The following is a 13,260-nucleotide window of genomic DNA, read 5'->3' as shown; positions in this document are numbered from 1 at the left end:
CCACATTACTGGCGTCGCCCACAGGACGGACTGACGGGACCTCGGGATCTGGACTACCTGCCTGCCGCTCACAGCGACCGGTGATCACCAAACAAAAGGTAAGCAGAGCCATTTGAATCTGCATGTTGCTGAAGACTGGAGACAGGTGAAAGGGTCCTAACCTGTCCTATAAAGAACCTCTAACCTATAGGAGGCCACTAACCTGTAGGAGAACATTAGAACAAAGGAAACACCACGGTGCAGGATGAATAAGAATGTGAATGAAAGGTCTGTGGATGGTGCCGATAATCATTTGGCTTTGGGTTTATATATGTATGTAGACCTGAAGAGCTAATGTGGTGGTGGGATAGCAGCTGTTATCAGACCATAACCAAGGTGTGGGAACCCAGTTTATAAAGCTGGATGTGGACCTGAGTCTGGACCTGGACCAGAGTCTCAGGTCCAGAAATCTGGGACTAACCTTTAGTTGCTCACCACAACTGTTGTTGCTACAAATCCTGTTCATGTTGTTCTGAGTGTAATGTAAAGATGATGATTTTAACCTTTGACCTTTTTGAGGCTGAGATTAAAACTAGGAGGGGCTAGAAACTAAATTTAGATCAGACCAGATTATTGATGAGATGGGCCTGGGTTTAGGACTAGAGGGGACTAGATTTAGGACCACAGGGGATCAGGCACAGGGTTTGTGGGTAAACAAAGACCAGATTGTGGCTGCAGAAAAGCCTCCAGAGGATCAGAGGAAATAACTGATGTTTCAGTGTTTGTCTCCTGGTTCAGGCTCCAGTTTGATGTAGAAAAGGATTTAGTCTTTATTTGGATCCACTTTAGCTTCCACACAGTCTAAAGTTTCTAAGTTTCTTTTTTCGGGTTTATCAGCAATGAGAGCAGATCCAGCCTAATTGGAGTTTGTGAATGTTTCATGTCACCTGTGTTTTATTGGGCTAAACTCTGTTTTAAGTCGTGTTTCCTCGTTAAGAACTCAGGATTTGTTTTCCAAAGGCTGCTGGTTGTTAAGAAAAGCTTTATAGACTGATCCTTATGGTGGAATGAGGTTTTTAGGGAGGACCACTGGATGTTTGGGGTCAAATTCACATGTAAATATAAAACACATGGGACTTGTTCAGTCTAAGTGCCAGGGACAGACTGTCACAATGAGACTGGATGTTATCATTCCAAATACCGAAGTGAAATGACAAGAGGGCAGAAGACAGAACTTGGACGAAAATTCAATTCAATTCAATTCAATTCAATTTTATTTGTATAGCGCCAAATCACAATACAAATCATCTCAAGGCACTTTACAAAAACTAAAACTAAAAACCCAACAATTCCCTTATGAGCAAGCACTTGGCGACAGTGGAGAGGAAAAAACTCCCTTTAACGGAAGAAAAAAACCTCCAGCAGAACCGGGCTCAGTTTGGGCGGCCATCTGCCTCGACCGGTTGGGGTGAGTGGATAGAGCAGAGAGAAAAGAACAGCAACAATAAACAACAAATAGACACTACAAGTTGGTGGGGCCAGTAACTGCACATCAGCGATAAACAGCTCCAGGACCAGGGACACCTGCAGAAGGTACAGAGAGAGAGAGAGAGAGAGAGAGGGAGGGAGAGAGCACAAAATAGGGGAGAGAGAGAGCACAAGGTTAGTAACATTCAATGGTGGAATATACATGAGGTGGGAGGAGAGAAGAGAGGGGAGGGGAAGGGAAAGGGGGTGGGGTGGGGGTGGGGGGTAGGGGAGCTCAGTGCACCGATGGTCCTCGGGCAGTCTAGGCCTATAGCAGCATAACTAACTAAAGGATGGTTCAGGGTTGCCTGAAGCCAGCCCTAACTATATGCTTTGTCAAAGAGGAAGGTTTTAAGTCTAGCCTTAAAAGTACAGAGAGTGTCTGCCTCCTGAACCCAGGCTGAGAGCTGGTTCCACAGGAGAGGAGCTTGATAGCTAAAGGCTCTGCCTCCCATTCTGCTTTTGAGAACTCTGGGAACCACAAGTAGGTCTGCACTCTGAGAGCGAAGTGGTCTATTGGGATAATATGGTACTATGAGGTCTTTAAGGTATGAAGGAGCTTGATTATGAAGGGATTTGTATGTGAGAAGAAGGATTTTAAATTCTATTCTATATTTTACAGGGAGCCAATGAAGAGAAGCCAATATAGGAGAAATATGATCTCTCTTGCTAGTTCCTGTCAGGACTCTGGCTGCGGCATTCTGGATTAATTGGAGGCTTTTTATTAAGATATTAGGACATCCAGATAGTAATGAGTTACAGTAATCTAGCCTTGAGGAAACAAATGCATGGACTAGTTTTTCTGCATCATTTTGAGACAGGATGTTCCTAATTTTGGAAATGTTGCGCAGGTGAAAGAATGCAGTTCTAGAAATTTGTTTTATGTGTGAGTTAAAGGACATGTCCTGGTCAAAAATAACTCCAAGGTTTTTTACAGTAGTGCTGGAGGCCAGGGCTATGCCATCTAGAGTAGCTATAATTTTAGAAAAGTTATTTCTGAGATTTTTAGGCCCAAATATAATGACTTCTGTTTTCTCCGAGTTTAAAAGTAAAAAGTTACTGGTCATCCAGGCCTTTATGTCAGTTAGACAGGCTTGAAGTCTGGTTAACTGGTTTGTGTTAACAGGTTTAATAGATAGATATAACTGTGTGTCATCCGCATAGCAGTGGTAATTAATAGAGTGCTTCCTAATGATATATCCTAAAGGAAGCATGTACAGGGTGAACAGAATCGGTCCTAGCACAGAACCTTGTGGAACTCCATAACTAACTTTTGTTCGTGTGGAAGGTTCATCATGGACATGAACAAACTGGAATCTGTCCGATAAATAGGATTGGAACCACTTTAACGCTGTTCCTCTGATACCAATCACATGCTCCAGTCTCTGTAATAAGATGTTGTGGTCAATGGTGTCGAATGCTGCACTAAGGTCTAGGAGGACAAGTATCGAAACAAGTCCATTATCTGAGGCTAAGAGAAGATCGTTGGTAACTTTCAACAGTGCTGTTTCTGTACTATGATGTGCTCTAAATCCTGATTGAAAATCTTCAAATAGTTCATTCCTGTGTAAGTGGTCTGATAGCTGCTTAGCAACAGCTTTTTCTAGGATTTTAGAAATAAATGGCAGGTTGGATATTGGTCTATAATTAGCCAAGACTCCTGGATCAAGACTAGGCTTTTTGAGCAAAGGTTTGATTACTGCAGTCTTAAAGGCCTGTGGTACGTAGCCTGATACTAGAGATAAATTTACCAAGTCCAATAAAGATGAGTTCATTAATGGCAGGGTGCCTTTAAGCAGTCTAATCGGGATGGGGTCTAAGAGACACGTTGATGATTTCGATGAAGCAACTACTGATGTAAATTCAGAGAGATCTATAGGAGAGAAGCAGTCTAAACATAACTGAGGTCCTACAGATGATTCAAGAGCTACTGTAGTAGAAGATTCATTTATTGCAGGTATAGGAAGCATCTGCTGAATTTTATCTCTAATAGTTGTGATTTTATTTGTAAAGAAACTCATAAATTCATCACTGCTGAGAGCTAAGGGAACACTGGGCTCAACGGAGCTGTGACGTTTTGTCAGCCTGGCTACAGTGCTGAAAAGAAACCTGGGATTGTTCTTATTTTCCTCTATTAGTGATGAATAGTATGCAGTTCTGGCTTTACGGAGAGCTTTTTTATATGTTAGTAGTTAGTTAGTTTTTCCAGGCTAGAAAAATTTCCTCTAAGTTTGTGGAACGCCACTTCCTTTCCAGCCTTCATGATGCCTGCTTTAAGGTACGAACATGTAAATTATACCATGGGGCTAGTCTTCTCTGAATCACTAACTTCTTTTTCAGAGGGGCTACAGAATCAAGCGTTTCACGCAGTGAGGTTACAGCACTGTCAACAACATGATCAATTTGGTAGGGAGTAGGATTAAGGCAGCTGCCCTCCACTATGTTTATACTTGGTGTAACGGTTGTAGTTATTCACTCACACAAGGCTCTGGTACACAAGTTGCTTTATATGAAAAGAACAAGAAACAAATCAAACAGGCTCTCCCTCAGGACCGCAGGTATTGACAATGCCACAGCGAGCTCACTCATTTCTGCTGTGTCAGAAACTGGATTTACATCAAATACTAAATACAAATAATAAAAAACTACATTTAGAACGAACAATGGCATTTTGTGAAATAAACTTACTAAATAAAAGACAAGAAAATAGTGATTTACATCATTATCAAGCTGGAAGCAACATACCTTTATATGAAAAGAACAAGAAACAAATCAAACAGGCTCTCCCTCAGGACCGCAGGTATTGACGATGCTAAAGGCACAAAAATGGCGTTATATATTAATCATCTCACACTTATAAACTTAGCAGACATGCTAACCACATGTAACACAAGATTTCATTCTTTCACATGACGCCAAACTATCATTATAGCACGTAATACATCACCCCCTTGTTCATATATATCTATACCATTATTCAAGACTAAAACTTACACTTACATCAAGAAATGTAACAATTGTACTCGTATAATACGGAGCACGAAAAACTACGTACCCACAGCGAGCTCACTCATTTCTGCTGTGGTACGGCAAGAGGGGAAGTACAAAAGGGGAAATTCACCTGCAGTACCATCCAAAACCAACAGAGGGAGACCTCCTTAACCAAATAAATAAGACCCACATGAATTAGTGTCATTTTATGGAATTCACACATTCCTTCCTACTACTTCCCATTTTAACCATGTTACATCGGCATAGATGTAAATAAAGATGGAATCATTTTCTTAAATTTATTAACAGCGTTGTCGGATAAACATCTGCTGTAGTGGAATTTTCTTCCAGACGCTGCATGATCCATCATTTTAAATTCGAAAGTTATTAAAGAATGATCTGACAAAACAGGATTTGGGGGAAAAATTATTAGATGTTCAATTTCGACACCATAGGTCAGAACAAGATCAAGGGTGTGATTAAAACAGTGGGTGGGTTTATTAACGTTTTGAATGAAACCAATTGAATCTAATATAGAATTAAATGCAATGCTGAGGCTGTTATTTTCAACATCTACATGAATGTTAAAATCTCCCACTATAATGACTTTATCTGATCTAAGCACTAAATCAGACAGGAAGTCAGGGAATTCAGTTAAAAACTCTGAGTAAGGAACAGGTGGACGGTACAAAATGACAAGTAGAACTGGTTTTTGTGTTTTCCAGTTTGTATGTGAGAGACTAAGAGTGAGGCTCTCAAATGAGTTATAACTGTTCTGAGGATGAAAGTTTAATAATAAGTTTGAGTGGAAGATTGCAGCTACTCCTCCACCTCGACCTGTGCTTCGAGGAACATGATAATTTTTATGACTGAGGGGGGTTGATTCATTCAGACTGACATATTCATCCTGCTGTAACCAGGTTTCAGTAAGATAAAGTAGGTCAATTTGGTGATCAGTTATCAAATCATTTACTAACAGAGATTTAGATGAAAGAGACCTAATATTTAATAGTCCACATTTGACAGTTCTGTTTTTCTGTTCAATAAGAGGAGTGGTCTTAATTTTTATTAAGTTTTTATGAATAACTCCTCTTCTGTTAATTTCTGATTTATTTGATTTATATGTTCGAGGGGCAGACACAGTCTCTATGTGGTTTGAGGGGGGCGGCGGCTCTAAGGAAACTGCAGAGAAGCGTTTTAGACTGAGTCTCTGCATCCCGGTCCCCACCCTGGATTGTCAGGCTTTAGGTCGGCTAAGAAACTCGGCCAAATTCCTAGAGATGAGAGCTGCACCATTCAAAGTGGGATGGATGCCATCTCTCGCTATCAGACCGGGTTTTCCCCAGAAAGTGGCCCAATTGTGGGATCTTATCCCACCCCTCTAAAGCATTCCGTCACGGTCGCTGGGATATAGCTGACGGTTTCGTACGTGTCGGTCGGTCGACGTGGGACCAGCCAGGACTGGGTTTCTGTTATTGGGGGGCATCAAGCCTGGCAGAGACAGACAAATCAGACAAGTGGACTGAAGCTGTTGGATACGTGGTTTGTGTCTTAGTTTAATTTTCCATCTAGTGGTGATGTTGACAGTTATGGCTCTATAGAACTGATTAGTTTGAAATGTACAGGTTGACACCACGTTGAAGTATCGTCAGTGTGTTAATATCAGAAATGCTGTTTCCAAAAGTTGATCTGAGTCCAGTCAGTCTCAAACAGGTTTTATCCACAGATGTGGATCAGAGAGACATCAGAGTCAGGCTACTGGAGGTTTAGTTGTTGCAGAACGACACAGGAAGACCAAACACAGGATGTAGGCACATAATGTAGATTCCTGGTTTGGAGACAAGTACCATGGTTCTGCAGTTTCCAAAACCAGACCAGGATCCCTCTGGTTTTGTGAATCAGCTGACTGTGGTGCTGCTGTGATCCTACTTAGACAGAAAGTGATGCTGACATGTTTCAGGGAAGGAAGCTTCAGCTGTCCCACATCAGCCTGATGCAGAGCAGACTACATGAAGGCAGCCTGGGTCTGTAGGTTGTTGTGCTGTTGGACAGTCTCTCACCTCCACTCATGTGTTAGAGCTGCTTTTCAAACCATAGGAACAAACTAGTCTTTATTTCCTGTTCTGAACAGACTCAGTTGGACTCGGTTGTTTCTGCTGAAGCTGAACAGACCAGACGGTTTGTGGCGTCTGCTGCTTTCAAACGCTTCACTAGTGTCAGAGAAAATGAGGAGTTTGAGGTAGTGAACAGGTCTACAACTCAGATGGACTCAGTCTTTCTGGTTTGAGGTCTTTGTGTTTGGTCAGTGTTGGACAGACAGAAGGGTGGGGGGGGTCTTGTATGGACACAGCTGTTGGTCACTTGGTTTGTGTCTGAGTTTAATTTTCCATCCAGTGGTGATGACGATGACAGTTACGGCTCTGGAGACCTGATTAGTTTCGATTGTACAGGTTGAAGCGTTGTAAATATTTTATGTTGTGACTGACTTCCTGTGAACTGACTTAATGTTTGAGGTTAGTCTGTAATTGTCTAGTTCAGTCTTGGTAATAAACATCTGACTTCAGTTCAGAATTTCTGTTGTTCTTTGGCTCACGTTTCTGTTCCACACTCTCAGGTTCTTTATTTACTGTTGATCTCCACAAGAAGGTTCATGAAGTGAATATCACACATCCTGATGTATATTTTCATAAACAGTTTGAGTTAAAGTTGAAGAAAACTGTTTTTACAGATTTGAAATTGAGATGTTTTTATAAAAACGATCAGTGTAAACAAACATAAAAACCCAGCTCACTGCAGACCTTAAAGATCTGGTTCTTCTGATTGTCCTTAATCAGCATGTTCACACTGGAAAGAAAACGTACAACTGTGACCAGTGTGAAAAAGCCTTCTCCCACTTAGGTCACCTGAAAACACATCAGCATATTCACTCTGCAGAGAAGCCCTATAGCTGTGACCAGTGTGGAAAAGCCTTCTCACAGTTAGGCACCCTGAAAACACATCAGCGTATTCACTCTGGAGAGAAGCCCTATAGCTGTGACCAGTGTGGAAAAGCCTTCTCACGGTTAGACCACCTGAAATTACATCAGCGTATTCACTCTGGAGAGAAGCCCTATAGCTGTGACCAGTGTGGAAAAGCTTTCACAGAGTCAGGCCACCTCAAAACACATCAGCGTATTCACTCTGGAGAGAAGCCCTATAGCTGTGACCAATGTGGAAAAGCCTTCACAGAGTTAAGCAATCTGAAAATACATCAGCGTATTCACTCTGGAGAGAAGCCGTACAGCTGTGACCAATGTGGAAAAGCTTTCAGACAATTAAGCAATCTGAAAATACATCAGCGTATTCACTCTTCAGAGAAGCCCTATAGCTGTGACCAGTGTGGAAAAGCCTTCTCACAGTTAGGCACCCTCAAAGCACATCAGCGTATTCACTCTAGAGAGAAACCGTACTGTTGTGAGCAATGTGGAAAATTTTTTCTTTGCTCAAGTGCACTAACAGCCCATCAGCTCATTCACACCAAGAAGAAATGTCAAAACTGACCACTGTGGTTAAGGTCTCTATCAAATAGCTTAACCGTCTGAGGTCTGAGCGTGTTTTGGGGCCCTGGACAAGTTTTGACATGCCCTGACATTTGTGCATTTTTCAGTTGCTTTTAAACATGTTACTGGCTAAAGTGTGATAACACTAATCAGCAGAAACTGGGCTACAATAATATGTGATTGTGTTTTTGAGCAAACAGTGTTTATGCATGGTTAGTGAAAAACTGAAATTTTTAAGTCACTGAAATAAGACCATAAAACAGAACATTGATTCTGCAAGACTTTTAATAAATACATCTTGTAGTGTAAAGTGTTTGCTTCAACATGATGTGAAAGTGATGTTCACTTAAATTTTGTAAGACACTTTTTGTTTAGAAAAGAAATATGCAGGAAAGTGTGTCTGACCATGAATAGTCATGTCATTTACCTGAGACATCAGCATAATGAGCCTTTCAGTCAGGAATGAGAATTACTGCAACACAATACAATACAATACAATACAATACAGATCCAAATGTTTGTCATTTAAGTCATGTTTGTACTCTGCGGACAAAGTAAACTCTTCATCGCTGTCTGGAACATATGAAGTACTTCTTCACCCACATAGCCTGCCATCATCCAAACACATAAACAGTGAGTAAATTCTATGATGAAGTTTGGCGTTTTATGTAATTTCTCAGGGGCATGTACAGACTTACCTGACTCACCTCAGATTATTTCCATATGAACAGTGCGCTCAGTACGAGGCGGGATCACAATAGTTACAATGTGGTGAGACAGGAGAAAACGTACTTCACGTAAAAGGTGAAAATGTAAAAAGTGGTGATTTGTTTTCGACTGTTTTGAATTGTTTCATTTAAAATAAAAACATTTCAAGCCATATATTTCTTATTTTTATGAGACAAGTATTGGCTGAGATTCTGGTTGTTTTATTCATGTGTCTGTGAAGAGAGATGATAGAGAGAGAAGACAGACAGCGCACCCTGTCTGCTTTCTTTATTTTACAAAAGCACATTGTTTTGTTGTAATTATGAGGGTATACAACTAAAACTAGACCCTTTACAGATTAAAATGATATATTGCTTTTATCTGTATGATCAAAACTAACCCTTGAAAATATCCAGCATTTTGATCGTCATTGGCCTCTCAGTTTCTGGTGGAAACTGTGGGAGATAGGTCTAAGACTGGCTTTTGTCTTTCCATCTCTATTGCTATGCTCAAAGGGGAAATGTGGTGTAAAAATCCCACTCTGACATGATCTTCCTCACTTGATGTAGCTGGATGTCAGTAAGTGTGTGAATAAAACTCAGAAAGACATTTCTCTGGTGTGTGAGTCTTTATTATCACAAACTTCCTCCACAGTTTTACTAATAGAAAATTAGTTTTAGAAGCCACATACGTGTGTACTACCCTTGACATAAAATCTCTCCAATTCTCTGTTTAGCAGCATTCATATTCATATTTAGGTTTATATTTATACAGACATACATTCAGTGTGTAACAGTCATTCTCTGTTGCTGCCGAAGGAGCTACATGGCCTGGATGACTGATGCAGTCAGCTCACCTCAGTTAGCAGTTAGCTCATTATTTTGCAGTTGTATTTCATTTCACAGTGGTCTATAAATGGGATCACAAAACCAGAGTACCCACCAGCATGAAAACTCCACACATAAAGGCCACTGCAGGGTTTCGGACCAGGAACCTCCTTGCTGTGAGGCAACAGTGCTAACCACTCATTCACCATGCTGTCCGGGAACAAAACAATCTAGTGAACTACTATTAGTGATGGGCAAATGATACCGAGCCTTCGGAGCTTGTGTCACTCTTCCTGAAGCGGAGTGATTCGAAACGCTGTGTCGGGGCTTGTGTCAAAACACCAGTGTCATGTGACACAAAGCTTCGAACGTCATCGCTGTTTCGCTTCGCGCTTCATTGCTTCAAAATGTTTCAAAGCTTTTCATTGACTCATAGTCTTTCAGTGTGTGTCATTGGCTCATGGCGTTTCAATGCATTCTGAGCCAATGACAGCTTGACAGGTTTGACAGATTTGAGTGGTTTGGTGCCATACCAGCTATATAAGATGCATCATTCTGCTTCAGGATTTGGAGAGTAAGAGTGAGAGTATTTTGGCAAGTTTCATGGCGAGTCCCACCAATAAGCGACGTTCTAAAGTTTGGCATCATTTTGATCTCAAGAGATCTGAACTTTTATTGCTGTTGTAGTGGCAATCTAACAACAAAAAATGCCACTAGGGAAAAAGAGGAAGACGTTTCAAAAAAAAAAAAAACAATGTCCACCAAAATGTATTGTGGCGAACTAGCAGCTGGCTAACAAAAAAAAGGTGACTATGAGACTTAGCAAGAATTCTCACTCAAACCGTGTCTCTTTTCTTATAGGCGCTCGTGCCCCCTACACCGCACGACTCCGAACGCTTATTTATTTTGTCACACAACTCAGGGTGTAACAACAGCTCCAACAACTTGAATACAGCAACATGAGAGGGGTCCTTCCCCGGGCAGCCTCCCACAGTCACGGTATCTTAACACCCTTCCCCGAACTCACAACCCCTTTTCCACCTTATAGCCCCCCCCCATAACCTACATACACACAGTGAACAATTAATACATGAAAATGAACAGTAGAACACAGAAAACAACACCAATAACCAGCTTCCCTTTTTATCCACAATCCTCTGCGTCAAGCGCCTTCCTATGGCCGCTACAATACGTTTAACACTTTATTATCAAAAGAAGACTGACCAAAAGACCAAAAGACTGAATGTTCCCTTTGCGCATGAGCAGTTCGAGTATTTATAACAACAAAGTCACGTGTGACCCTGGATGACCCCCAGAGGTGATAAATTCCGGCGTCATCCAAGGCTCTTTTCCTACAGATTCTTCTCGCGGGAATGCGAGGATTCAGAGGGACAAGAGAGCTCTGGCGGTCATTCCGGATTCATAGAACCGTAGTTACATGCGTAACTTTCGTTCTATTTCATCCTTTCTGACCGCCAGAGGGCGGTGCTGTAAGCACTGAATGACTTATACGAAGTCACGAAGAATCCTGAGCATCCCTCTCACGGAGAGGGCCCCCAGGCCTCTGTCCGGAGGACCACATCCAGCAGCTGAGGAGTGACCACATTCAGCCTATAGAACCTGGAAAATGTGTTGGGTGATGTCCATGAAGCCGCAGCACATATCTCGGCCAAGGGTACTCCTCTCAAGGCCGCCCATGATGTTGCGACACCTCTAGTGGAGTGAGCTGTCACACTCTGCGGCAGGGTGCGATTGTCTGCCGTGTAGGCATGTGAGATGACCTCGATAACCCAGTGGGAGAGGCGCTGCTTAGAGAGAGCGCGACCCCTCTCAGGTCCCCCATAGCACAGGAACAGCTGGTCAGCTGTTCGTATCGCCGCTGTAGCTGCCATGTATGCCTGCAGTGCGCGTACCGGGCACAGTAATCTCAGCCTGTCCCCCCCTGATTCCGGTGGGGGGTCAAACCGCGCAAGCCGTATGGGTTGATTGCGGTGCGAACCAGACAGCACCTTTGGAAGGAACGCTGTGTTTGGCCACAGCGTAACGCAGGGCATGCAGCTCGCCTGTAACAACGGCTCGAAAGGAGGCCTGCAGTACCAGCGGCAGGTCCCATGCCGGTGCACGTGGGCGTGTCGGAGGGCACAAGCGCCGGGCGCCCTTCAGAAAAAGAGATACCAGGGTGTGACGTCCCACCGTATTGTGGCCCACCCAAACATGGTGACATGATATCGCAGCCACATAAACTTTTAGGGTAGAGGGGGAACGGCCCCTCTCCACGAGGGATTGAAGGAAATCCAGGACCGTGGCCACTGGGCAAGATACCGGATCCTCCGCACGCTCAACACACCACTGTGCGAACAGCTTCCACCTGTTCTCATACTGCTGGCGAGTGGACAGTGCCCTCACGTTCAGGATGGTCTGCCAGACAGGGTCCGAGAGAACTGTCCGCTGCAGTTCGGACCCTCCAGCGGCCAAACCCACAGCTGGAGACGTCGAGGATTGGGGTGCCAGATCCTCCCTCCCAGCTGGGACAGAAGGTCTGCCCTGTGCGGAAGGCACCATGGCCTGCCGCGACAGAGCTCGCACAGCAGTGGGAACCATGGCCGTGCTGGCCAGAAGGCGGCCACCAATAACAGTCTGTGACCCTCCCGAAGAACCCTGTGGAGTGTTGGAACCACAAGGGATAGCGGCGGGAAGGCATACAAAAGACCCCGGGGCCAGGGATGGGCTAGAGCATCCTGGCCCAGGGGCCTGTCAGCCCCATCAAGGAAAACCAGAGGGGACAGTGCGTCGACTCCTACGAGGCAAACAGATCCACCTCCGCCCTGCCGTAGAGGTCCCAGATGTTGTGTACCACCTCCGGGTGGAGACGCCACTCCCCTGGAGGGAGCACCTGCCGAGAGAGGTAGTCTGCGAGCTGGTTCCTCTCTCCTGGTAGGTATATTGCCCGCAGGCTGGACAGGCGTGGTGCGGCCCACACCAAAAGGTCCCAGGACGCCTTCAGAAGCTGCGCCGACTTGGTCCCCCCTTGATGATTGACGTGATAGACGGTCGAGGTATTGTCCGACCGAATAAGCACGTGTCTTCCCCTTAGACATGGCAAAAAGTACTCGAGGGCTCGATGCACCGCTCACAGTTCCAACACATTGATGTGGTCGGTGCGTTCCCTGACAGGCCACTGCCCCTGTGCTGTCCTGTGTTGCCACACTGCTCCCCATCCTGTGGGGCAAGCGTCCGTAGAGACAACTTCTCTCCGCGACACTACAATGCCCATGGGGACCCCCCTGGACATGTAGGCCCTGCTCCGCCAAGGAGCTAGGGGACGAAGGCACCGCCCTGATACCCGGAGCCTCTGACGCCTGTGGCGCTCTGCATCCAGGTGGAAGCCGTTCAGCCATCTCTGAAGGGGGCGTATGTACAGCAGGCCCAGAGGAACAACCTGCGAGACAGAGGTTAGCTTGCCCAGAAGACGGAGAAACACGATGTAGGGCAGCGACCTGCCCCGCCTGAAGTGGCGGAGCAGGCGAAGAATGTCGCCCACCCGAGTCGGGGTTGGGCGAGCCATCATGGAGACTGTGTCCAAGGACATCCCGATGAAGGTCACCAACTGAGAGGGGATCAGACAGCTCTTGTCTGGATTGACCCGGAAGCCTAGCCTGGCCACGTGGGACAACAGATGAGCCGTGTCC

General features: G+C 44.5%; 2 protein-coding genes and 1 pseudogene across 2 annotated transcripts in view; 2 read left to right on the top strand and 1 right to left on the bottom strand.

Annotated features, from left to right (window-relative positions):
• LOC113143885 (zinc finger protein 208-like) overlaps positions 1-13,260 on the bottom strand; it is a 905,597-nt pseudogene that overhangs the window by 784,419 nt on the left and 107,918 nt on the right.
• LOC113143888 (NACHT, LRR and PYD domains-containing protein 5-like) overlaps positions 1-13,260 on the top strand; it is a 267,626-nt gene that overhangs the window by 206,022 nt on the left and 48,344 nt on the right. The gene's annotated exons all lie outside the window — the stretch shown is intronic.
• Positions 621-8,860, top strand: LOC117152643 (zinc finger protein 239-like). Its single transcript, XM_033325125.1, has 3 exons — positions 621-689; positions 6,164-6,182; positions 7,327-8,860. Exons 1-3 carry the CDS (start codon positions 621-623, stop codon positions 8,034-8,036), a joined length of 798 nt encoding a protein of 265 aa, XP_033181016.1. The 3' UTR covers positions 8,037-8,860.

Source organism: Mastacembelus armatus, unplaced genomic scaffold (genome assembly GCF_900324485.2).
Source record: "Mastacembelus armatus unplaced genomic scaffold, fMasArm1.2, whole genome shotgun sequence".
Taxonomy (NCBI): domain Eukaryota; kingdom Metazoa; phylum Chordata; class Actinopteri; order Synbranchiformes; family Mastacembelidae; genus Mastacembelus; species Mastacembelus armatus.
The sequence above is the reverse complement of the archived record's forward strand: the minus strand, read 5'-3'. Positions and strand labels throughout refer to the sequence as shown.